Genomic DNA, 24,233 nt, shown 5'->3' with positions numbered 1-24,233 from the left:
GGTAATCTTTTGCCACAGGAGTCAATGAATCTACTCTAATGGATTTGTTGCAACACTAGCACATCTCTGGAGATTACTGAGCCAGTGAAGTTGAAAATAAACAATACTTTGTGAAGTTGGAATTTCCACTACATGTTCCTGACTGTTACAGCCCCTTCTGGGCCTGTTTTAACAGCTATAAAACAGTCAGTACCTTTTGGCATGTCATGTGCTCCGGAGGTGTAAATCAATTTGAAGAGTATGACTCAAAAGCCCAGTAAATCTGTGTAGGGGCTGCTCTTATCTTGCTTGCAAGTCTTACTTAAAGAATTCAGTGCTTTTAAGCAGCAGGCAGAATTAATGTTTGGCTTCCTCCCTCCCCCCGCTTCAGAATTTGTAAGTTAGCAGGAAAGAAACTATTATTATATCTTTAAGATATTCGAGCTATTTGGAAAATCCCAAACCTAGTTATACCCACCCGTTGTATTTCCAGTGGAAAGGTCCTTGCTTACATCTAGGTAGTTGTCTTAATAGTGAATGAAGAATAGAACAAGTGCGGTTGAGTTCTTTATTTCACATTGCATAAAAATACAGAAGCTCTCCATTAAAAAATCAGAGGTAAGTTCACTCCCTCTAACTGCAAGAGAAAAACCTGGTTACCACTTAAAACTGCTTGCTTGCTTAAAACTAGAGATGTGTACTTTAAAAATGAAGTTTAAGGGATAAATAAACAACAGGTCCAAGCAAGTGCATCAAGTTGCTTGATCCTCCACTGTAACATACTTATGCATACCGCGATGAGCGCAGCCACGGTTCGTACTTCTTACGTTAATGTGTCTGAACTTCCTTTTACCTTAACCCTCAAATAAAATACAGTGGAAGACATAACCTACAGAGACGTGAAAACTCCAGCAGAGATGGAGACAACCAGAAAGCTCTGCAGGTCCATGGGCTTTGCACTGCCACATGATGACCTCACTGATTTTACAGTTACGAGGCACACAGTGCTAATGTTTAATCTGATACATTTCTACTCTGATAAAACATAAATAGTGTGTGACAGGTTTTGGTGCTTTTTTTTTTTCTATAAAAGTCACTTTAAAATGTTTCAAACTGCATACAAATAAATACTTACATGTGCATATATACATAGTGCCAAACAGTACAGTACTCTAACCACACAGACTTAATAGAAAATGACATCGAGTGTTGCAAAATTACAGGAAGCTTTTCTATTTTCCAGTTAGAGCTAATGACAGCTGCCATTACACAGCACTGCAGAGGCCACCGCAGTTCTGAGGCTGGAATCATCACAACTGCAAAAACATGCACTGGGCCTCATTACTCTACTTGTATCCGTGAACTCACGGATAGAAATAAAATCAATTAACTGCACTTATAAATCAGATCCAGCAGATTCCTAAGGGCCATAAACTCTGCTAGCAGAAGCCATTGATTGGATCTCTGTCTCTAAAGCTGAAGTTCTGGCTGTTTCTCATGCATTATTAAATGACCAATTAAGAGTCAGTGAAAAATCTTTATGATGCAAATGCTTATTTTCCCAAGTCAGTCTACAACTATGCCAAGTAATGGAAATTTTACACTGAAGTACTAAAACAACAACAAAAAAAAAAATCAACAAAAAACCCACAGAAAAAAAGCAGTTCTGAGCTCTTTTTGCTACTTGTATAATAGCACAGAGGTTAAAGAGAACAAGTACTGATTGCTTAATGTACAGGTGCTGATAACCTGAAATTGTGCCAACCCTCTAGGAGATCAACACACCACTGCCTAGAGGACTTTGGCAACTCTTCTCAGGAAAGAGAGGTTTCCAATGAATTCACTGGAGTGAATTCTGCTGCAGTTTAAGGGAGCTGCTCTGACCCACAAGGCAACAGACAGAAGATGTGGTGAGACTGATGCCCCTTTGGGAGGTGGGGAGGAGGGTTCAGCAGACAGACTCAACGGCAGCTCAGAAACCTAACTTGTGCTTTGCTATCAATCACTAGATTTTAGAAGTCTTCTGCTTTCCCATAATTATGCAGCTGTAGTTACATGGTGTTATTACACTAACACAATAGTAAAAACAGCAAATACATAGCAAAATAGTTACAAAAATAGCAAACAAGATATATATCTTTCATTGTTCCACTTCAAAAACATCGTCAGTGTTTTATAATAATCGCAGATTTCTTTGCTAGCTTCTTGGCCGCAGTCCTTATTGAAGAAGACACCATGTGCAAGTCAGTATCATTTTTAAGGCACTAAGAAATCCAGGTCTCAATACAAAGCCTGCAGAAAGCTGCATGCAGCAGTTAAGGTGCCAAGACTAGGAGCGGCTGTACTGCACAGTGCTGTACTTGGTGACTCTGGAGGACTTGCTCAGCGTGGAGCTGGCAGGAGTTGCCCCCTCCATGGCAGAGCCTGCCTGGCTCAGCAGGGAGTCTGTGATCAGCACCTGCTCGGCTCTACCAGGCCCTGCCAAGGCTGTGAGGGCATTCTCATTCACCACCATGCTCTGCCCCTCAGACAAGGTGGGAAAGCTCAGTGAGCCCTGCTCAGTGCTGGGCACGAGCACCCTCTCCCGCTCCCTCACCACCACATACTTTGAGTCAGGGAGGTCCTGAACTGCCATGGTTCCTACCCCAGGGCCCTCTGATGTCATCATCCTTTCTGTAACCACCATGTTGCTTCCAGAGGGCAGGTTGGGGACTTCCACCATTCCCCTCAAGCTCGAGGCAGGGGCCAGCACCCTCTCTGTCACCACTATGTTCTCCTTAAACTGGGGATCTAAAAAGTTGGCAGCTGAGTGGCCAGGGCCCCCTGCAGAATAGGACGTTTCCGTCACGGTGACATTGGTCTCCGTGAAGGGTGTGGCTAGGGTCCGGGCACCATGCTGCCCAGATTGCGATGAGGAGGTTGTCTCCAAGATCACCTCCTGCGACACAGCCTCCGATCCCACACCACCTCCTGCCTGCGCTGATGGGGTGGGTGAGAAGTAGCCACTTGAGGCAGAGGCTTGTTTGGAGCTGAAAGCCTTTTGCTCATTAACACCAAAACTGGATTCATTCTTGGAGCTAGTGTCTTTCATGTCGATGCGTCTGCCTATGCATATTTCTGCCAGAGTCTTAAATTTGTCTCCTAAATCATCAAGAAAGCGGTCGTCGAGGTCACCCTCAATAAAGCTGCAGCAGCCGATGGAGCCGTGGGGGGAGCCTGACTCCCCCTGAGAGTAAACCAGGAGACAGTCCCTTGCAGCTTGGGCGTTATCTTCTTCCGCAAAAGACACAGCTTTCTAAAGATGGGAAGCAAAAGCAAGCAAAAGTTCATTAACAGCACTTCTAGACACAGTAACCTTGAAAAAAAAAAAAAAAAATCAGGAATGCTTGGTCAAGGGGATTATAATAACAGCAGCTGTCACCCAACCCAGAGCAGTGCCTAGAACTGCTTTTTGCTTTTTTGAAGTTAGTCTGAGCTGGACAGTGATGAGAAGAAAAACAGTACTTTGGAATTAAATGGAAAGCCTCAGGTATATCACCATCTGTTGCTATTCCTCCCAGATAACCATTTATGATACTGCTCCTTCCTCACAGAGAGTTTACTCGCACTTTGGTTCAGTGAATGAATCTCACCTGTAACTAGGTCTTTGTAGGAGAGTGCTAGTGCCATGCCTGAGAGTATCCTAACATTTAAGAGCACATTTCATGAGAACAGGCTGACATGTCATCACCTGCCATGGCTCCTTTCACTTCTGTAGCCTGCAGGATCACACCCAAGGAGCCAAAGAGCAAACAAATTACTGAGTTACACAGTTTGGTATGTATGGGAACATACTCCAGCATACACACTGCCTCTACCCAGATCACTTTGGAACAAGGAGAATTCACAAGTTCTGACTGTATCATTTCCAGGGCGAGCTCAGTCTGAAGGCAGCATCTGCAGCTGGGTTGCTGCTGATGCTGGCACAAATCTTTGTATGTTCTTGCAGTGGCTCCAGTTGCAGGAGTGAAGGTGGCCAAATCCTCTGGGCCTGCTGAACCAGCTTTACTAATACGGTTGCTGGCCCATGCTCAGAACCACTTCTGCCACATTTGAAGTTCTGTAGTGCATATTAGCTCAGGCATCTGTGTAAATGTGGTATATATCCAGATCCAAACTGATTATGTATGTTTATCTGCATTTGATCCTGGGAGCAGACACATGATCTAAGATGCTTCTACAGAAATCAGCGCACACCTGGAACTAATTGGTTCAGATATTTGTCCAGTTTGCTATTTACCCTTTTCTCTTTCATTTTTAATTCTGTATCTGAGGTACTTTAGCCACCCAAATGACTATAATCTTAACTAACTCACTGGCCTCTAGTTGTATAACATTTACTAAGCACCTCCTGCAAGACTTCGCAGGCAGCTATGCTCAGAATGTCCTAACATTCAGAAGCAAAAAGAGCAGAAGGAAAGCAGAATTGCTACTGTTGTGTCTGTTCACCTAGATCAGTATTTGGAACACAAAGGAGATGCAGAAATCCATCCCTAGCCTGAGGTGACTCAAACCTGCACAGCTACTCCCCTGCCCAGCCCCATCGTCAGCCAGCTGTAGAGATTGAAGATGTTTAATTTGTAGAGGTGAAGGACGATCTCTACACTCCCTGCTAGATAGAAGTGGAGCCTTTCCCTGTAAGTAGCTCACCAGCCTAAGAACTAATAATGGGTGTTATACAAAGAGGAATAGTTGCAATGAATAGGATTATCTTATTGTTCAGTGGTTAGGTCACAAAAAAATAATTCAGAAAAAGGATTGCAACATATGCCTGATATGCTTCTGGTGAATTGCCTTTCACCCAAACTACTGCACAACCAGACAAATCCAGCACCACTTCATCAGCTATTTTTAAAATGCAGACCCGCCCTCTACCATTTGACATCTATGGCTTATCTTTCAAAAACTTGCTCTGTGAAAGGTTTGTAGCCGTGACTCATCAAGAGTCATCAGTGCCTCCCTACACAGTTAATATGCTCAAGTCCCCAACGTTTATATCACGTCATCTTCCTCACGGCTTCTTCCTGGATCAGGCTCCTTGGTCACTGACAAATATTCTGGATCCCAAACGCTGAGAAGGTTCTGGTCACTGGGGATCTTGTGAAAACCCAAAGATGCTACAAAACTTAGCATTGTCAAGGTCTACATCCCACACGCGAGCCTAACTCAAAAGTCCGTAACAACCCACCCACTTGCACACACCACTGACCGTTATTGGGATTGTTTACATATAGACAATCTATTCGTGTTTGTAATAACATAAAAAGCATTCCACAATGCTAAGCATAAATCTCAATATACTGTTATTCTCAGGTCATATGCTTACGTCAGTGAAGTATTCTCTCAAAAATTCTTCATTCATGGCTCCTGCAGATCCCATCGCCACACCTTTTCCAGTCACCGCCATGTTGCCTTCTCCAGCTACCATGCCCTCAGCCTCTACAGTTGCCATGGCTCTGGAATGGTAATCAGCACCAGAAAGGAGATGTCTTTGCTCTTCCCATCCTTCCCTGGTAATCGTGATGCTCTGCCCTCTTACGTTAGAGGCAGAACTGCTTCCTGCTGCAGCAGCTTCCTCTGCACTCATTCCTGCTGCTGCTGCTGCTGCTGTTACTGCTGCTGCTCCGCCAGCTGCTCCTTTCAAGTTCCCCAGTGCAGTGGGTAGCACAACACTTTGCATCAACTGCAAGAACAACACATATGAGGATGTGACATGAAAGCTGTCTAGCACATGGAGCTCACCAAACCAGCAGCTGGGCTGGGTGGGACCTGGGAGGGTGCTGACTTAGGACATGTTCGAATTTGTACTTAATCATGTTGCTGCAGAGTAAAGAGCTTCGTGGAAGAGGGTGTAGCTTCCATGACTGTGTTCCCAAGAAGGATCACAGAAGTGTTTCTATAGGTCTTTGTTCTTAAAACTCAAAGGGCTGAGAATGAAAGAGGGGAAAAAAAAATAAGAAAAAGACTTGTGAAACTCCAGTGTGCTCAGCTTTCCAGCTGTGGGGGAGCATGTACTGCTTGCTGCCCCTGCAGTGCTACCTGGCCCTTTCTTCTTTTCTTGGCTTCCTTGTCAAGTTCACAGTCTTTCATCAAGAATTTGGTGTGAGCATTGGCCCCAGAATCCAAGCTTTTTCTCTTTCTTCTTATTATCATGCAAAAACAGGCTAGCATCATACCCTTTTTTTGGGTTGTGTACGACAACAAGCAAAAGGAAACATCTGTAGCATTCACTGCTCTCTCTGTTGCATTCCCTCTGCATATTTGATGTTCTTTCTGTCTTTTTAAAACATTTGTAATAATATTAAAATCATATTAATTTTAATATTGCTTTGTTTAAGAAGATAAACACACAAGAAAGTGATTTAAAATGCAACCTGAAATTCTGAACTGGTGATGGGAAGTTAAGCTTTATAACCTGTTCTTTCACTGGTTTACTGTACACTCCCAAACAGGCAGTGAACATTCCAGGCTTGCAGATGCAAATAGCACAGATGCTTTTCCCACACTTTATCTTCTAATCAGATGCTATCAGCATGTGCTTGATTCCTTTGCCTTTACTTTGGGATTTTAACACTATGGTTGGTGTTTCTAGAGCTGCTGTTGGTATTTCCCTTCCATGCATCCTTCACTGAGCTTGACAGGGTTAACTTTAATTAATATTCATGTGTGGCTAAAATCTGCTGTGCAGGTTTGAAACATCAGCCCATTATGTGAAAGAGACGAGTGCAAAACTGAGCACTTGGATGGAAATCAAAGAAAAACGCTATTAGGGAAAACCTGCCTTCTCCTCCGGAGCTGCTCCTTCACTGTTCCACTTACGCAACATCTCTTCGCTACAGTCCGGTATTGCAGCAAACCCCTTTTTCGCTCCCAAGCCACACGGACACAACAGCAGTAATAGTGGAATAACTGCAGGGAAACAGAAGTTTGTCATTAGTGATGGGATGATTAGGGTCAAAGCATGTTAACAGCCAATACTGAAGTCTGGCCAGAAATGTATCTTTAACGAGTTCATGAACATCGTGCGAACAGATAAGGACCACAGCCAAGTCCCCCAAAGTTCCAGGTATTTCCTGGAAACACATGCAGGGGTGGCTTTCTATACAGTAAACTGGCAATGAACCTGTCACTCCTGCAGATGATTGTGCATGTATTTATCTATACTGCTACTGAAGATCTCATATAGCAAAACCAGCCACAAAACTGTACACTGTACAACCTCAGCATTTCCATCTCCTGTCCCCTTACTAACACCTCCATATGGATCACACATGACCACTCCCACGAGTGGTCACATTTACAGCGTTAACCGGGGAGCTCAAAACAATTCAGTTGCAGGAGGAAAAAATACTTCTGTGGAATTAACTTTGTTTTGTCATAGCTAGTGTACTACTACAAACAATGAATTACTGCCCTTTCAAATGCAGCACTAGTATATATGGCCACACCCTGACAGCAAGTATTTCTTTTTTTTGAGCTTCTGCCTTGTCTTACCAAGATGATATCTCACATCATGTGCTGCTTGGATTAAGGAATGAGACCTGAGTCTGTAATTAGGGAAAAGAGCACTGAGAGACTGCTGTGGTTTGAGTGGGAAGAGCTAGGGCTCACACAGGGAAGCGTGGGACATGCTAAAAGGATTCCTTGGTGCTTCACCACCTATTATTTATAGCATCATAAACTAATATTACAAGTTGTACATATTAATTTCAAAATGCATAGCTTCTGAACGTATAACGCTGATGTTACCAAAACTGACTGGAGATTTGCCATGACTGCACACAGCCTAGGAGTTTACACAAAGTACATCAAGATGATAAAACCTGGGAGCAGAACAGCTTATTCCCTGTCGCTTTGTGGACCGTATTCATAGTGCTTCTGATATAACATGAAACGATTACTTACGCAGCAGAAGCAAGAACGCCAAGATGATTAGTGCAACCGCCGCTGGTCCCAGACCCGCTGTCCCGCCACCAGTAACTCTATCTTTGCATCCACCGTCAGCAGTACACGTACAAACAGACAATTGCAGGGACTGTGGCTGAGCACAGCTGAACCCTTGGAAATCCCGTATTAACAGAGGAACTTCAGCACTGCCTGCCTTCAGCTCCTGGGGAACCAACCGTACACTGGTGGCTAAGGTAGAAAGGTGGGGTTAAAGAAAAAGGGAAAAAAACAAACAAACAAGAAACGAGTGAACAAAAAGTGAACTCCTGTAAACCTGCTCAAACTCCCAACAAACTCCCTCCAGTTAGGACCAGTCAATGCAACTAACTTAAATTCATACCTGCTGCAGCACATGTGCTTTTTTTCTTAATCAGGTAATTTATGCTGGTAACAAATCAGCTGTGCTCTCTTGAAGTCTCAGATAATCACAGAAGAGCTTTGCACCAGCAGAGACCATCACATAAGAGAGCCTGAATGCTTACAGTGCTCTAACCTTCACTTCATCTGGTCAGCTAAAGGCTGAATTCACAAGAATCAATTTCTGTCTTTAGGAGATTAATTTGCTGTAAGCCACTGGAAAGCTATGTGGCCATGCCATGTCTAGGACAGGACTGGGCAAGAGGTGCCCATAAGATCCCAAATGAGGAAGGTGAATACCATCCTATTTTGAAAAGCTGTGATCTCTATAATTGCTGCTCGTCTGGCTACAAGCAGGGTGAGGAAAGGTAAGATTCCTTTTCAGTCCTAAACTGTGATTAGGACTATGATGATTGCTTTGCAGTGTTACGTTGTAGGATTACGGATGACAAGACTCAATCTGAGAAGAAAAAATATTTTCTGGTGCCTTCAATCTACCTGAAGCATTTCCTTCAAGTGTTTCCCAGGTTTATATAAATGGGAATGTAAGAAGAAAATCCGAATCTAGTTTTGAAATATCCATTAAAATCATTTATGATCTACATATGGCTGGCTCATCAAGCTAGATTAAAATGGCCCAGTTGAGGGAAGGCAACAGGCCCCAGAACATGACTATTTTTATAGCTGTTAGAGAGAAGGGATCAGAACACAATCAACATGTCCTCACATGTGATTTCATGTATGCGTTCTTTTTTTTTTTTGTCTGGATCAGTCAAGCTGTCAGTTTTATTGGAATTAGCAAAGTACAACACTCCTGTAGAACTCCAAAGAACTGAAAGTTCTTACCATTTTGGGATGTGATTCTCCACTTGTTTGCTGTCCCTTCTGGCTCATCAATGACAGAAAAGCTGAAGGGAGCACTGTTTGGGTGACCATCCATATCACTAGCTGTAACATCAACGAACCTTGCATCTGAACACACAGTCCGTATAGGGTTCTCAATAATTGGGCAGTTATCATTCTCATCTTTAACTTGAATAACGACGGTGCCAGTGACTGTTTTTGTGGGAAGATCTAAAATTACAAAATATGAAAAACTGTATCAATATTTGACAAGTACAGAAATTTTGTCTTAAAATAAAAAACTTAATGTTTTCCAAAACACAAACACTTCTGAAATAAGTTTATGGGAGCAATGTTTCATTCGTAATGCATGTTGACAAAGCTCTTCTGAAGGCAAGTTGTTTTACCACCTTAATGTAAAAAATGTATTTCTTGTGCATAGTTACACAGTAACAAGCAGGTTATAAAGAATTCTACCTAGATACACAAGAAGTTCAGAGACTCTTTCCAACTTAGCTTTCCAGAAAATTTAGGACTTCAAGATCTGCTGATTATTGTAGTGAGATCCTGACAATTTCCACCCTGACAAGGGATTTTCCTATTGAGCCAGGTCTTCACAAAACTTGTTTTAAAAGTTCATCTACATACAGTCAAAGAGAAACAGGCATCCTGGGAACCCAGTGCAAGGTTTGTCTCATTTCATAGAGTTGCCTTTGTCTCTCCTCCAAATACAGAGCCTATGGGAAACTGTTCTGGGCACCTAACTTTCAGGCAGTTGAAGATAGGGACCAGATGAAGACAGTTAAACCAACTGTACCTACAGAAATACAAACTAAGTCCTAAAAAAACCAGGAAATTAACAAAAGCATCTGATCCGGTAGTGCAAAAACAGAATTCTCTAAACTTACCAGTAGTTACACCCAATATGGTAAAAGTGTAGGTGCCATTTACTACATAAGCTGATTCGTAGTCGAGGTTTTTGGCAAGTTGGATTTCAGCTGTATTTGAATTTATTGTGATCCAGTTTGCTGGGTCTCTTCCTTTGATGTATCTGATTAAAATCAGATTTAAAAAAAATAAAAATATCACACATTTATAAAGATCAAAACAACGACCAGAAGAAAAAGCAGCTTCACACTACACCTACTCTTCGTTAGTGCAGTGACCAAACACTAGGCTGGAGTCTGATGCTCCTGCCACTGTAATTGCTTTCAACTATTAACCTTAGATTATAAACCTACCCTGGATGTTCAAAACTGCTTTTCCTCCTCAAGGCAGCCAGGACATAGATGTGGCAGTGTTACTGAGTGAAACAAGAATGCTTGTTCCACTCGAGAGGCAGTGTGCTGCTGGCCACAAGGCTCCCCTTCCCCTGACCCTGCTCCCAGCCATGAGTGAGCAGTAGCCCCCTGGAAAGGCTGCACTACAGGCATGGAGAAAGGGACCCAGGATTAGGTTTGTACCTCTGTCAGTTCACACCACTTCTAAATGCCACCACAGTGGTAGGCAAACAATGTTTTAGCTGATGAGCTACAATTCAAAAGCTAAAAAAAGCCACATGAATGCATATGCAGGCTTATCTACCCTAACATCCTTTTTGTCCAATTTCTGCGTGTTTCTGTATGCTCCTTCCTGATGTTTCTGCATTTAAGTACAGACAATTTCAGCACAAGCACTCATCATTTATGAGAAAATAAATAGGATTTTCAAGTCAGTCATTTTCTGCATAATAGAATATTGATAGTAACGGTGTTCTTTTAGTAGTGAATTATGCGTAGGAGAGAACAGGTTGCCTTTGAAATTATTTCAGGTCAACACACACGTTTTTACACTATGATGTAGTTTCTGACATACTCGGTTATGGGGGTTACAAAAAGATTCTTACCTAATGCGCACCGCTGCTTTTCCAGTGTCTTCATCAATGGCTTGATACTGCCCAATGACCTGGTGTACTCGCACGCTCTCACTTGCTTCAATAATTTTTGTGCCACCGGGGAATACAGGGCCCTCCCGCACATCAATCACATGAATTTTGATTGGAATTGTTTGTGCTTTATAACTGCTCTTAATGGACTTGTGGAATTCTGCTTTGTTTGTAACAACGATGCCCAGATTTAGGCTTTGCATTTCTTCATAATTCAGCGCCTGGAGCAATCAAAAAAACAACAACAAGAAATCCCTCAGAATTTAATGGTATTTGATATCGAGACAACATCCAGACGTTTAATATTTAAATAATGCTGGTGGAGGATGCTACAGTGGAAAGAACTGTTGTTCAGCATGTTACTCTCAATTCAAAACACTTCTTCAAGAGTACATAAAGAAGATAACTCCTTGTTTTTCATGAATGGCACCATAGTTATGACTTTACAATATTAAACTACTTTAAGGTATGCGCAACAAGTCCTAAACATATATTTTGTATTTGCCTTCAGTGAAACAAAATTACTCTGCTCTTCCAATTTTTCTTTTTTTTTTTATATTTGGTTACTTAGTTATGCTTATACACACATGCACACATATATATGTATAAACTATTATTATTTTATTTCTAATAATTTTCAGGTGTCAGATAAGGAAACCAGACCAGAATTAAAAATAAAACTTAGCGTACTATGCATCTTCATCTGCTGTCACTAAAGAGGAGTGAAAGGGCTCCATGGAAATCCACAAAATAAATAGTCTGTAGCCATGGCTCATGGACTAGGTGCTGCCTGCAGTTATCTGTGGCTATGGGAAATAAATAAACTGAGGCAAGCAAGGAGAGCAAAAAAGTGGGAAAGGTTACCGCATGTGTGCTACTGGCACTGCTGCCCAACAACAAGGAAGATCTGGGGATTTCTGTTCCACTGGATACATACTGCCACCACACAGAATGTGGCGGACAAAATTATTATTGTGTACAGAGTTACTGAATACACCACCAGAAAATATAGCAGAAGAGTATCCACCACGTACATTTGTAGTTTATTTACCGACTACAAATAATTTGTATGTCAATCTCTACTAAAGGGAATCAATTACTCTAATGTTTAAAGATTCCAAAGAATATACTAACCTTCACAAGAGTCAAAATTCCTTCATTTGTCCTAGTATCTGTTACTATACGAAAATAGCCTCCTTCATTACCAGAAACAAATGAAAAGTTTGCCAACCAATTATCAGAAAACTCTTCATCTTTGTCAAATACTTTTATTCGCATAATTTCCACATTTGCTTTGTTTTCTTCAACGCTTCCTTCAAACTGCAAAGATAAAAAGATTTAAATTTACAAAGGTGTCCTGATTTACCCCATTTCATCAGTACAAGAAAGTCTGCATAAGGTTTCCTACAGCAGTGAGATACCTGCAGGCGTACAAACACACCAAATATCACAGTAAATGTACTTACTGCATGACTTTCAAGCACAGGCACGTTGTCATTGACATCCAAAATCTTGATTTCTAAAGAGCATGTTGCACTATTCCCATCTGCTGCACCACCACGGTCTTTCCCTTCCACCACCAATGAATAGCTACTTTGTGTCTGTCATAATTAAAAAAAAGAAAGAAGTGCTTAAATTAGTCTAAATTTTTGTTGCCTTGCTGCATTATCTGCGCCTTATTTTGGCAAAATCACTCAAGCAAGCAGTGACCAATTAAAACTCATCTTCTCTCTACTATTAAATCTTATACACAGTTCTTTCTTCTGGAGTAGAGCTAAGCCTTAGAAAAGGGTTTGGGAGTTTCGCATTTTCCTCCCAGAGAGTTAGACCGTGCTCAAATGGAGAATGGAAAAATTCATGAATAGGACACAGTGGTACCTGCACATTAAGGCAGAGCTAGATGCAGGGATGGTGTCCACAGCTGCAGAGAGCTAATATAAAGATCACCATCTGCTGGCCAGTGAAAATACATGCAAGCATAAGGAAAGTTGCTGACAATATCTGGCTTTCAACGCTTTCACAGCAGCACCATTCCTTATCCTTTGTGTCCTGATTTGCAGGGCTACAAAAGTTCAGATTCAACCAGCAGCTTTGCAGGTGGTGATCTATGTGTTCTTTCCGCAGGCTCACCAGCAAAGGAATGACTCCTCGTGTCATGTAACTGCTGCCAGCTGCACAAAAGGGACAGGAAACAGCAGCCACCAACTGAGTCGTGACAAGAAGGAGCTTTACCTCATCCCCTCCCAAAAGCTCTGGAAAACATACATCAGACAGACAAGGAATGGTCCTTTAACCCAAGTGGGACAAGGAAGGTGAGAAGTGACAACAGGAACCAGAAGAATGCTATCAACTGATACTGTTTCTTTTCTTTTTTTTTTTTTTTTACCTCTCTGTCAAGGTTTATTGTTGCTACTTGAACCTCGCCAGTATCTTTATTCATCCTGAACGCAGAACTAGGACTTTGGGAAATGATCTTGAAAGCAATTTTGGAATTCAGGTTGCCTGGTTCATCTGCATCTGTTGCATTTAACCTCATTACAATTGTACCTGGAAAACAAACAAACAAACAAAATACAATACTTGGTTATGCTGCCATGCACTAGCAAGTATTTTTACTGTAATGTCACAGGTAAGAGAGTGCTGCCAGATGCACTGCACAATTTTCTAATGCCCCTACCTTTGCTTACTTAATAGAGCTGAAGAAGTGTTCTTGAAATCCAATATATGTTAAAAGCATATCCCCTCACAAACACAACAACACTATCAACACACATCTGAAGGACGTAGAATTCAACTCATCAGAACTATTCAATGAGTTGAACTCTCACAAGAATTCTGACAGAGAACTTTAGATACTGTATAAAGAACAGGGAAACTTTTAAAATAGCAGATTGCATTTCCCTCATACATCATTCAAAAGGAAGCAGAACCAACTTTTGTCCATGAACATCAATAAAACTACTGCTCTTTACTGACAGATGCCCTCCAATAACTTAATTTAAAATAAATGGTGGCCTCCATGCTGCAGGCCCCTTATATGCATGACACAGGATATTGTACTTGAAAAGGGCCAACCTCAGTGTCCAGCACCATTACTTGGGTTTGAGCATCAGCTGGATTTCAGGTAGAGAGACAGTTACCAGTTGGCTGCTACTGACTTGAAAGGCAGCTGGGGGAACTCAATACCTCACATAAATGGATGGTCAGTAATTCCTATCTTCAGATTACCATGGCATTGAAATGGACATATCAGATATTTATTAGGATATTTTACTCTGGGAAATAGTCTATTGCTCTGAGATCTGTTCCTATGTTTACTGTTATTAATAGGAAAATTGCCAATAACTTCCTCTCTGAGGTTTGGGCCATGGTCATATACTCTTAACATCAAAGTGCTTCTCCAGATTACTAAATAAAGGAGAGCTTTTCTTTAACACAGCAGAGTTGAATACCTCCAAAATAGGCTGGAATCGCTAGCCCAGAAGATGGATGGAATTCCCCATGCAGTGTCTACTTAAAGACTCCAGTCCCTGGCTTAGTGGCAGCTTTGAATCAAAAACAAAGTTGGCATAGGAGGAAGTCTTGTTCTCTGTTGCCTTTATGTGCATATTTTCCCTTCATCACACCGCACAGCTCAGCCCTGAATAAAAACATGCATTCAACCTTGGATAACCTGCCCTACACAAGCAAGACAATGCATTGTTTTTACTACAGATACACTGCTGCAATTACTATATTCACTTCTGTCCTTGAACGCATTCAGAAAAGGTACATTACAAAAATATAAAATGTTACCTGTTTCACTTAATTCTTCAACTGAACCAACAAAAACTTCATGTGAAAACACTGGAGGATTGTCATTTATATCTAGAACTCTAACTGGGAGGTCTATTGGCTCTTCCAGTTTTGCTCCGTTCCTATCTAGAGCATGACCTCGCAACTGAAATGATACAGACAGAAACAGTAAGAAAAAGAGTGACTGTAATACATATATGTGCATACATACACAAAATATAAATATATAGAAACATGTATTATATATAAAAATATTAGCAGTTACATATATGTATATATACACATACACACACATACAAAAGATGTCCAGAAACATTAGAACTAATTGGAATAATAAATTTTTAAAAAAAAGGAAAGAAGAGCACTTGTAAGGGAAAAGTTACTATTCAACTTACAAACAGCACTGGAGTCTTTTCTCTGTCAACCCTTCCTGTTACGTTCAAGTATCCAGTCTTTCCATTGATAACAAATAGTCCATAAGGGGGTTCTGTAACTCCTTGCCCAGATAAAGTGTAAGTTACCACTATCCCCTTGTCTTCAAAATCAGAATGTATCTAGGAGGATCATAGTAGAGTAAATAGCAATTGGTAAATAAAACCACATTTAAAAACACAAAATCTTTTTGGCTATTTTCGTAATGAACAAACAAAAATTAGTATTAAATACAGTTTTCCTACATTCTTTTCAACGTGTAGGTGTTGAGATGACAGCGGAAGAAAAAGTTACGTGGTCTCTTTGAAGATCTAGACCAAGGGAGATTAGGAATGTGACAGACAGTGCAACAGCTGGGAACCACAGAACAGAGAGGTCTGTGGGAGAAGAAAACTCCAACTACTTGGACAAAGACAGCTGGATAGCAGGAAAGTGCAAGGAAGAGCCTGACTGCTTCACGTGCACCTTTCTGTCCAATCACTACCAGTAGCTTTGGGAGATGCTAGCCAACCTGAACAAAAGCTGAATAACTGTGGTTGGGCGGTAGAGTGAAAAAAATTCAAGAATACTGCATTTCTAAAAGTATTACGAAAATTGTTGACTGGGAAAAGATGAGAGAATCAGCCAAATCAGACTTCAAGAGTAACTCATCTTAAGAAGGAAACAGAAGGAAATGTGCCAATCTTCTGATAGTATTCAGTAGTTCATTAAAATTAAAGAAACATCTGTGTCTGCGGTTAGGGCAGCCATATCTCTATATTTTCATCTCTACGTGTATTCTGTATTTATATCTTTTCAGGGCTTACTCTAGCAATTGGATTCCTATAGGAATTGTCTTCCTCTTCCCGTATGAAAGCAGGAGGGACTGTCCATTCTCTCTTCTGTCTGACAAGGCTGTTGGGATGAGATAATGTGCCACTCTTGCCACTTCGATTGTAAATCTGTGAAAAAAAACAAGGCTGAATGTCAGCATAACATCTAGCCACTTAAGATAAGTGCTCTATTGCTGTGCTAGTCCAGACTTCTGAATAGCTTAGGCTGTAACCTGGGCATTCTGCTTGCACAAAACCACATGCTGATCTTACTATTTACTTTCTTCCAAGGAGGGTATACACTCATTTAATAGTTAGTAATTTTGAAAACATGGAGCAGCACTGGCCTTCTGAGGCACAATTTAAAACTACATGTTCCTGAAGTTGTTTGAAGTGAAAAACAACACTAACCTTTCAATCAAGACAGACATACAAAGCACAAGCTTTAAATATACAGGCACATTCACAAGACCAGGGTATGGTGAAAATACACCTGTTCTGGCAGATTTAAGTGCTTGTCACCAGATGTGGCATAAAATTTGCCATTGATACAACTATTTTTGCCTTATTACACTATTTAATGTCTCATCAATACTAATACTCCACTTCTTCTGTAATACAGGATACATGCATTATGCAACCCATTCACTGCCTCAGCTATCCTTGCCCAGCTACCCCTCAGTCCTGCCGACACTCTTCTTCTTCCTCCTGTTCTGCTGGTTTCCAGATCCACAACAAGCACTCTCCGTACCACAGCAGTTGACTTCATTTATAGAGAGTTAATATTTACAAATGCAACATTTTAGCTGAAGTTTCTTGAAGCTGAATGTCACTCATTTTGATGAATGTAGGATTGGTCCTTTTCCTACATTTGTGCTTTCATTTTGTTACCCGTTATACAGCTTTCATTTTTCAGAAAATAGCAGAACTTGAGATACTTATCAATTGAAATAAAGCACGTCTCTGACACTTGTTTTTCAGACAGCCCTTTTTAAAGCAATGATAAATTAAAGCAGGTTTTCATTATCTCCTACCTTCCAGCAGAGTCCATTTCCACAACTCAGACAGATCTGTAATGAAAGTTACGATTACCATTATTATTAATTCAGCATCATTTTAGCAGCACACTTCTTCATCCACTAAGAGCCCAGGATAGCTATGCGTGCCCTCAGACACCTTGGTTAGGTGCCTCTTGTTAACTGTAAGCAACCGGAGTCTCAGTCAAATTATCAGAGATCCTGTGTTTACATTCCTTGATGCTCCAAAGGTGATTTTTATTGATCCTATGGCCTAAGGAAAAAGTAGGCCATTTCCTACTGAATTAAGTCAGTAAATCACAGAATCGTAGGGCTTGGGAGGGACCTCTGGAGATCATCTAGTCACCTGCAACAGCAGGTTCCCTACAGCAAGTTGTACAGGTAGGCATTCAGGTAGGTTCTGAACATCTCCAGAAGAAGGAGACTCCACAACCTCCCTGGGCAGCCTGTGCCAGTGCTCTGTCATCCTCACAGTAAAGTCCTTTCTCATGTTCAGGTGGAACTTCCCATGTTCCAGTTTGTGCCCCTTGCCCCTTCTCCTGTCACTGAAAGGAGCCCAACTCCACCCACTTGACTCCCGTCCATTAGATATTTATAGGCACTGGTAAGTTCTCCCCTCAGTCTTCTCTTCTCCAGGCTGAACAGTCTCAGGTCTCTCAGCCTTTCCTCATAAGGGAAATGCCCCTCATCATCTTTGTGGCCCTCTGTTGGACTCTCTAGAAGTTCCCTGTCCTGCCTGAACTGAGGAACCCAGAACTGGATACAGTACTCCAGATGTTGTCTCACCAGGGCATAGAAGAGGGCGAGGATCAGCTCAACCTGCTGGCCACCTGGTTATTCCTCCCCAGGTGCAGGACTCTACACTTGCTTTTATTGAACGTTGTGAGGTTCCTCTCCACTTAACTCTCCAGCTTGCCCAGGTCTCACTGAACAGCAGCACAGCCTTCCGGTGTGTCAGCCGCTCCTCCCAGCTTTGTATCAGCAAGCTTCCTGAGGGAGGATTCTATCCCTTCATCCAGGCAACTGAGAATACGTTATATACTTTTCATTTTCTCTTTGACTGTTTTTCAAACTGCTGACTGGGCTCTCACTATTCATTCCTTCTGTCTTACGTTGGCTGCTACATCGTAGCACGATAGAATGTTTTAAAAAGTTCTCCCTTTCTCACACAATGCAGCACAGCGGTGGACAAGGTTGGGAAAAGCAGCAGGCTGCGGTTTCAACTTGCACAACAAAACTTTTAACAAAACTTTTTCAAACAGCAATTTTCCCAGTGTGTATCCCGAAGACAAAAATCAGCAAGCAGGAGGTTCCCTAATGCACTGTGAAGGCTGCACAACCTTATACCTTAGACCAAGTTTTTCTCAGGAATATTATCAATCTTATTTATTATTCATAAGAAATTTTAAAATTTGTTTTTCTGATTAATGAGATTACACCAGCAAGATAATGCATAACAGGAGAACACTGGTTTTCCAGTCAAGGTTTTCCAACAGGAACTATAACTCTTTAGGAAGCTGAATAGTTGTCAAAGCGTCATCTGGAACATACTTATTTACTTTCACAAACTGAAGGGACAAAGAATGAACAGAGTCAAGAGGCACCAGGTGGGAAGTTTCCTTGTATGAGAAGCCTGAGAACCACAGTGTAAACTAAAGTGTCTGAAGTTTGCAAATATCTCAATGGACCGAGATAACTTAAAAGAAGAGCACATCAAGGAAGTAGAGAAAATCCTGTTAGATGTTAGAAAGTCTTATAAAACAGCCTCAAGCATTCTGTTTTCCTGCTAAAAAAGTAAAAGATGATTTTGCTTTTTTACTTTTTAACCTATAATAGTCTGTGGTCCATGGGGAACCTCCTAAGGAATTTTAAAGTGATCTAAAATAGGCATTTAACAGTGGCAATTTTCTTTATGAGATGCAAAAATACATGTGGAAGAAATACACGGATGTATCCTGCATTTTTATTGAAAATCTGCAGAAGACACTGAAATTTTAAACTTAGGAAAAACGTTTTTAAGGAATTACTTTTCAGAAAAAGTCACATAATCTACCTGTGCTGAACTTTGACATTCCTTTTTTCAATATACTAGAGCTGACTTCTATTAAGTGGCTTAGTAGGAAAACTCCCATCTGTCACTTGGTGTGAATCACAGTCTCAGCACAAAAACTCAGACATCTACTGATGAAATCTGTTGATGACACGGAGCTGGGAATGCATTGGCAAAAGACAACTGGATTGTTACAGAAAATTAGTCAGAAAATCTGAAACCTGAAGTAATAAAAATGGAATGAAATACTGCAGGAAAGCAGCTGGAATAGGCGAGGCAGCAGGGGAAAAGGAGGGAGTGACTGACATGTATAGGGAGTGCAAGGCTGCTCTTGTGCAAATGTGCGCTCGTGTCTTGTGAAGCAAGTGACTGAAGAGACAGAATTTGAACACACAGCTTCATTTTATACTGTAAAGGTGCAGAATGTGTCAGCAAGGAGTGTGCTCCTATCTGCTTTGCCATTAAACTAGAAACCTTACAAATGTGGTCCTGTCACACATGTTGTGCCAGTCAGTTTGGCGCTGGAGACCACTGGCAAGTGGACGTCTTGCACACTTAGAGAAGCGGGCTGAAGGGACACTGGAGGTTATCTCGGAGTCCATCTTCCTGCCCCGGGGCACGATGAGTAACACCTACCTGCTGCCTAACATCTGTTTAACATGTTTCTGAAAACTAGTGATGGAGATCGCAGCACTGCTGCTGAGAACACAACTGTAGCCAACATGTGCTTTGTGGGCTTTACTTCAGACTAGAATTAGCCTGACACCATGGACAAAACAGCCACGGAGGTGATGGAAACATCTCCCAGGACAGTTTTAATCTCAAAGAATCAGACAGACACACATTGAAGATTTGCTTCAAAAGCACAGTTTGACCCAATCAAATAGCTGCACTTTACATCCACCGCATGTGTTTCCTATAACAGACACCAAAACAGCTATACCAAGATGTCTTAACCTCAAACTGAATCTCTCTCTTTGTCACGTAGATAATGTAACTAGGGAACAGCGCAATTCCTTCTTCATGACAATTACCTTTCACATATAAGAAAACTTACAATCCTTCTTACCCACAATCCCAGTTCTTTAGTCTCACTCTGAGAATGATTAACTAGGATTTCTTGAATTTATATTACATTTTTTGCTTTTCTCTAGACTCTCCTGTAATAATTCAACTTCTAATGTATGGCATCTGAGCTAATACACTTCTTTAGCTGAACAGATAAAATCGTAGATCTCAAGTGTTCCACACCTGCTTTCATATCTCACCAGAGCACTGTCTTTTCATTTGTTTTTAAAGAAGCATGTTTTTGGGAACAGAGATTAGGCTGCTTGAAACACCTCACTCTTTCTGAAACTAGGAAGTGCAGCTTCATTTGTTTGTTTCACAGAATCATAGAATCATCTGAGTTTGAAGGGACTCCCCTGCAATGAACAGGAACACCTACAGTTAGATCAGGCTGCTCAGAGCCTGGTCCAGCCTGACCCTGGACGCCTACAAGGATAAGGCACCACCACATCCACCACTGGGCAACCTGTTCCAGCGCCCTTATCGTAAATTTCTTTTCCTTAAATCCAGCCTAAATCTCCTGTCTTTTAGTTTGAAACCATTTCCCCTTATCCTATCACAACAGACCTTGCTAAAGAGTCTGTTTCCACCTTTCTTATAGACCCCCTATTACATCCTGAAAGGCCGCTTTCAAGCCACCCCAGAGCCTTCTCTTCTCCAGGCTGAACAGCCCCAACTCTCTCAGACTGTCCTTGTAGGAGGGGTGTTCCATCTCTTAGATCATTTTTGTGGCCTTCCTTTGCATGTGCTCCAACAGGTCCATGTCTCTCCTGTACTGAGGACTCCACCTCTTTACTGAGTACTCCAGGTGAGGCCTCACCAGTGCAGAGTAGAGGGGCAGGATCACCTCCCTCGCCCTGCTGGCCACGCTTCTTTTGATGCAGCTTAGGATACAGGTGGCTTTGTGGGCTTGTTCCTATGAATTCTGAGAAGAAATTGCTACAGATGGTGACGTTACATTAGCGATTCCAAGTATTCTGTACTGATCTTCACCATATCCAGGCTAATGTCTAACATCAAATAGTAAGGAGGTACAATCTAAGAAAACATCCATAGGAAAAAAATCTTAAATCCTTTCTCACTCAAATACAGAACACTTTCTAAGATGTCCTCTCTTGAAGACACAATGGCCACCCACTAGTGCAATGACTCTTGATGGCTTTGCCTGTATGACAAGGCCATGGCTCCAGGTGCATGCCCTGGACATGACATATGTTGATCCCAACCCTACAGGCAGCATCGCTGGGCATGTCCTGGCATTCCTGAAGAAAAGTCAGAGGTAGAGAAGGGATAGCTGCTGGGACCTCCATAAATTCCTCAGGGCTGATGCAATAGATGTAGCCCACAGGCAGGGAGGGAGCGCAGTGAACCAATAGATGCTTCCAGGAAAAACAAGAAAGGAAGAACCTGTGGTTCTCAACACTTCTAATGTGGAAAGTACATTGGGATGATATTTTTTTCAGAGAATTTTGCTTTTTAGTCAATTCTTTGTGTTTTGCAATTATCAGTGCCTTCTTTGAATGTCCTTTGACACCAGTGACTCCAGTCAAGCACAAGCAGCTACTTTCACCCACAACAATGGGTTTGTCTTGATTAAAAACCACCACACACAAGAACACACACACACAAAGGGAGCAGCCGGCACTGCTTCTCTCTCCTGTCACCAACCAAGCAGGGCACTTTTAGTTGCTGGAATATTACATCCTGCATTAAAGTTTTAAGGCAACAGGTCTTCACTCAACCTGACTTTTGGGACCTCAAGAGTGAGGAGCCCTGCTCAGCTCCCTGCAGTCCTCCTAAGCGCTGCCCAGCTCCCTGCTCTCAGCCAGGCCTGGCCTTCGCCCTGCCTGGGCAGCGGCTGCCCAACTTCGCAGGCATTTCACCAGATCCGGAAAGTAAGCAGCTTAGTAACCCCTCTCATATCAAGGAAAGCTTCTTGGAGAGTTGCTAGAAACAGCCAGAAAACATCACTCTGAACCAAACCCAAGCTTTCTTTGGTCTCAGTTCAGTACAGAACTTGCTTCTAGCCTGGAAAGCTATTCCATAGGACAAAAGGTCTGAAGGCTGAGGACGGGGAAGGGGAAAACTCGCGTGTCTTCGATTTGTGAGAGTTTCATATCTTTTCTCTAAGATTTGCAGTAAACGTTACATACGATCCATTCTCCCTCCTGGCATGACTCCTTCCAACAGGTGACACAGTTTACAGTACATCAAACAAGAAGACAACAGCAGTACCAATTCCCCTATTCCTCCCGGAGCCCCGACAAAACCCACCCATTTCCAGACACAGAGACGTCGTTTTCATCGCCTTTCCTTACTTTTCCCAACTTTCGGATCTCCCTTTCACCTCCCTCCGAGGAAGCGAACCCGAGGGCTGCCACGCCTCGACAGGAAGCGCCCTTCCCACGTCCCGCGCCCACACACGACCCCCGAGGCACGGCGCAGCGCCCGGGCCTCCCTCACAGCTCCTGTCGTGCGGCCCAGCCCCGGACAGGGACTCACCAGCAGCGCCAGCAGCCGCGCCGCCTCCGCGCTGCCCCGCGACATGGCCGCCGCCTGCGCGCCGCGCCCGGGACGGGGTCACCTCCTGCGGCCGTCAGGGGAAATGGAGGCGGCCCGGCGAGGGGCGCGCTAGTAGCCGCGGGTGGGTGGAGAGAGCTGCCGGGGAGCGCCGGGGAGGGGGCAGGTAGCGCCCGGCACCGCCCCGCCGAGAAAGGAGGAGTTGTATAAAGAAACTGTGACAACCAACTGATAAATTAATGAGTGACTGATAGGGGAATATACACTTTCGTGGGAAAATGGTGAGCTGTTTTAGCGCAGCCTTCTGGCAATTCCTGTAATCCTCTTTTTAACGTGCTCCCAGCTATATCCTTCCCACTCCTATCTGGCAGAGATCTCTCCTGGATACACCTCATTAATTGATGCTGTCAAAGACATAACTGATTATTCATGATGGCGAAAGAATTAAATACACTTCCCATGCATCCTTGGTTATAGAGGGTGCTTACCTAATTGCTCTTTCTAAGATCACACTCACCTGTTATAAATAATTTTTGAAGCAGCTGGTCATAGTGCTACCAGTGATGCTCACCAGGGAACCAGTCTTACTGCAGTCTTCTCAGTGACACTGTGTTCCCCAGTTATGTATTTTAACAATGTATGGTAAATAGAACCATAGAATCACTGAACCATTAAGGTTGGAAAAGACCTCCAAGATCACCTGGTCCAACCATCAACCCATCCCCACCATGCCACGTTACTCACTGCCACATCTCAAAGTTTCTTGAACATCTCCAGGGATGGTGACTCCACCACTGCCCTGGGCAGCCTCACCACATTTTCTAAGAAATTTTTCATAATATCCAACTCATACTGGAAGGGACCCAGAGGGATCCAAATCCTGGCTCCACACAGGACTACACAAAAATCAGACCATATGACTGAGAATGTTGTCCAAATGCTCCTTGAACTCCAGCAGCTTGGGTCCATGATCTGGGCAGCCTGTTCCATGCCCACCCCCCTCTGGTGAAGAACCTTTTCCTGATAACCAACCTGACCCTCTTCTGACACAGCTCCATGACGTTCCCTTGGGCCCTGTTGCTGTCACCAGAGGAGCTGTAGCTGCCATGAGGCCTCCCCTCAGCCTCCTCTGCTCTGGGACGAATAAACCAAGGGACCTCAGCTCCTCACACACCTTGCTCTCTAGAGCCTTTACTATCTTTGTAGCCCTCATTTGGACACTCTTAAATAGTTTTATGTCCTTTTTGTTCTGTGGTGCCCAAAACTGCACACAAGTAGTCAATGTGAGGCCACACCAGTGCAGTGTAGAGCAGAACAATCCCTTCTCTCGACTGGCTGGCAATGCCGTGTTTGGTGCTTCTCAGGATGTGGTTGGCCTTCCTGGCTGCTTGAGCATGCTGTTGACTAATGTGGGACAGTTGCTGTTGACC

The 24,233-nt window shown here is 42.6% G+C and overlaps 1 protein-coding gene across 1 annotated transcript; it reads right to left on the bottom strand.

Moving 5' to 3' along the window:
* Positions 534 to 22,830, bottom strand: LOC110394139 (desmoglein-2-like). Its single transcript, XM_021387836.1, has 15 exons — positions 22,786 to 22,830; positions 17,163 to 17,198; positions 16,123 to 16,257; positions 15,280 to 15,438; positions 14,885 to 15,029; positions 13,476 to 13,636; positions 12,556 to 12,690; positions 12,224 to 12,409; positions 11,051 to 11,310; positions 10,074 to 10,216; positions 9,169 to 9,396; positions 7,924 to 8,154; positions 6,800 to 6,927; positions 5,345 to 5,701; positions 534 to 3,274 (listed from the first exon to the last, which is right to left on the bottom strand). The coding sequence occupies exons 1-15, from the start codon at positions 22,828 to 22,830 to the stop codon at positions 2,309 to 2,311; spliced, it is 3,315 nt and encodes a 1,104-aa protein (XP_021243511.1). The 3' UTR covers positions 534 to 2,308.

The sequence above is a fragment of the Numida meleagris genome, chromosome 2, assembly GCF_002078875.1.
Source record: "Numida meleagris isolate 19003 breed g44 Domestic line chromosome 2, NumMel1.0, whole genome shotgun sequence".
In the NCBI taxonomy this organism is placed as follows: Eukaryota; Metazoa; Chordata; class Aves; order Galliformes; family Numididae; genus Numida; species Numida meleagris.
The sequence above is the reverse complement of the archived record's forward strand: the minus strand, read 5'-3'. Positions and strand labels throughout refer to the sequence as shown.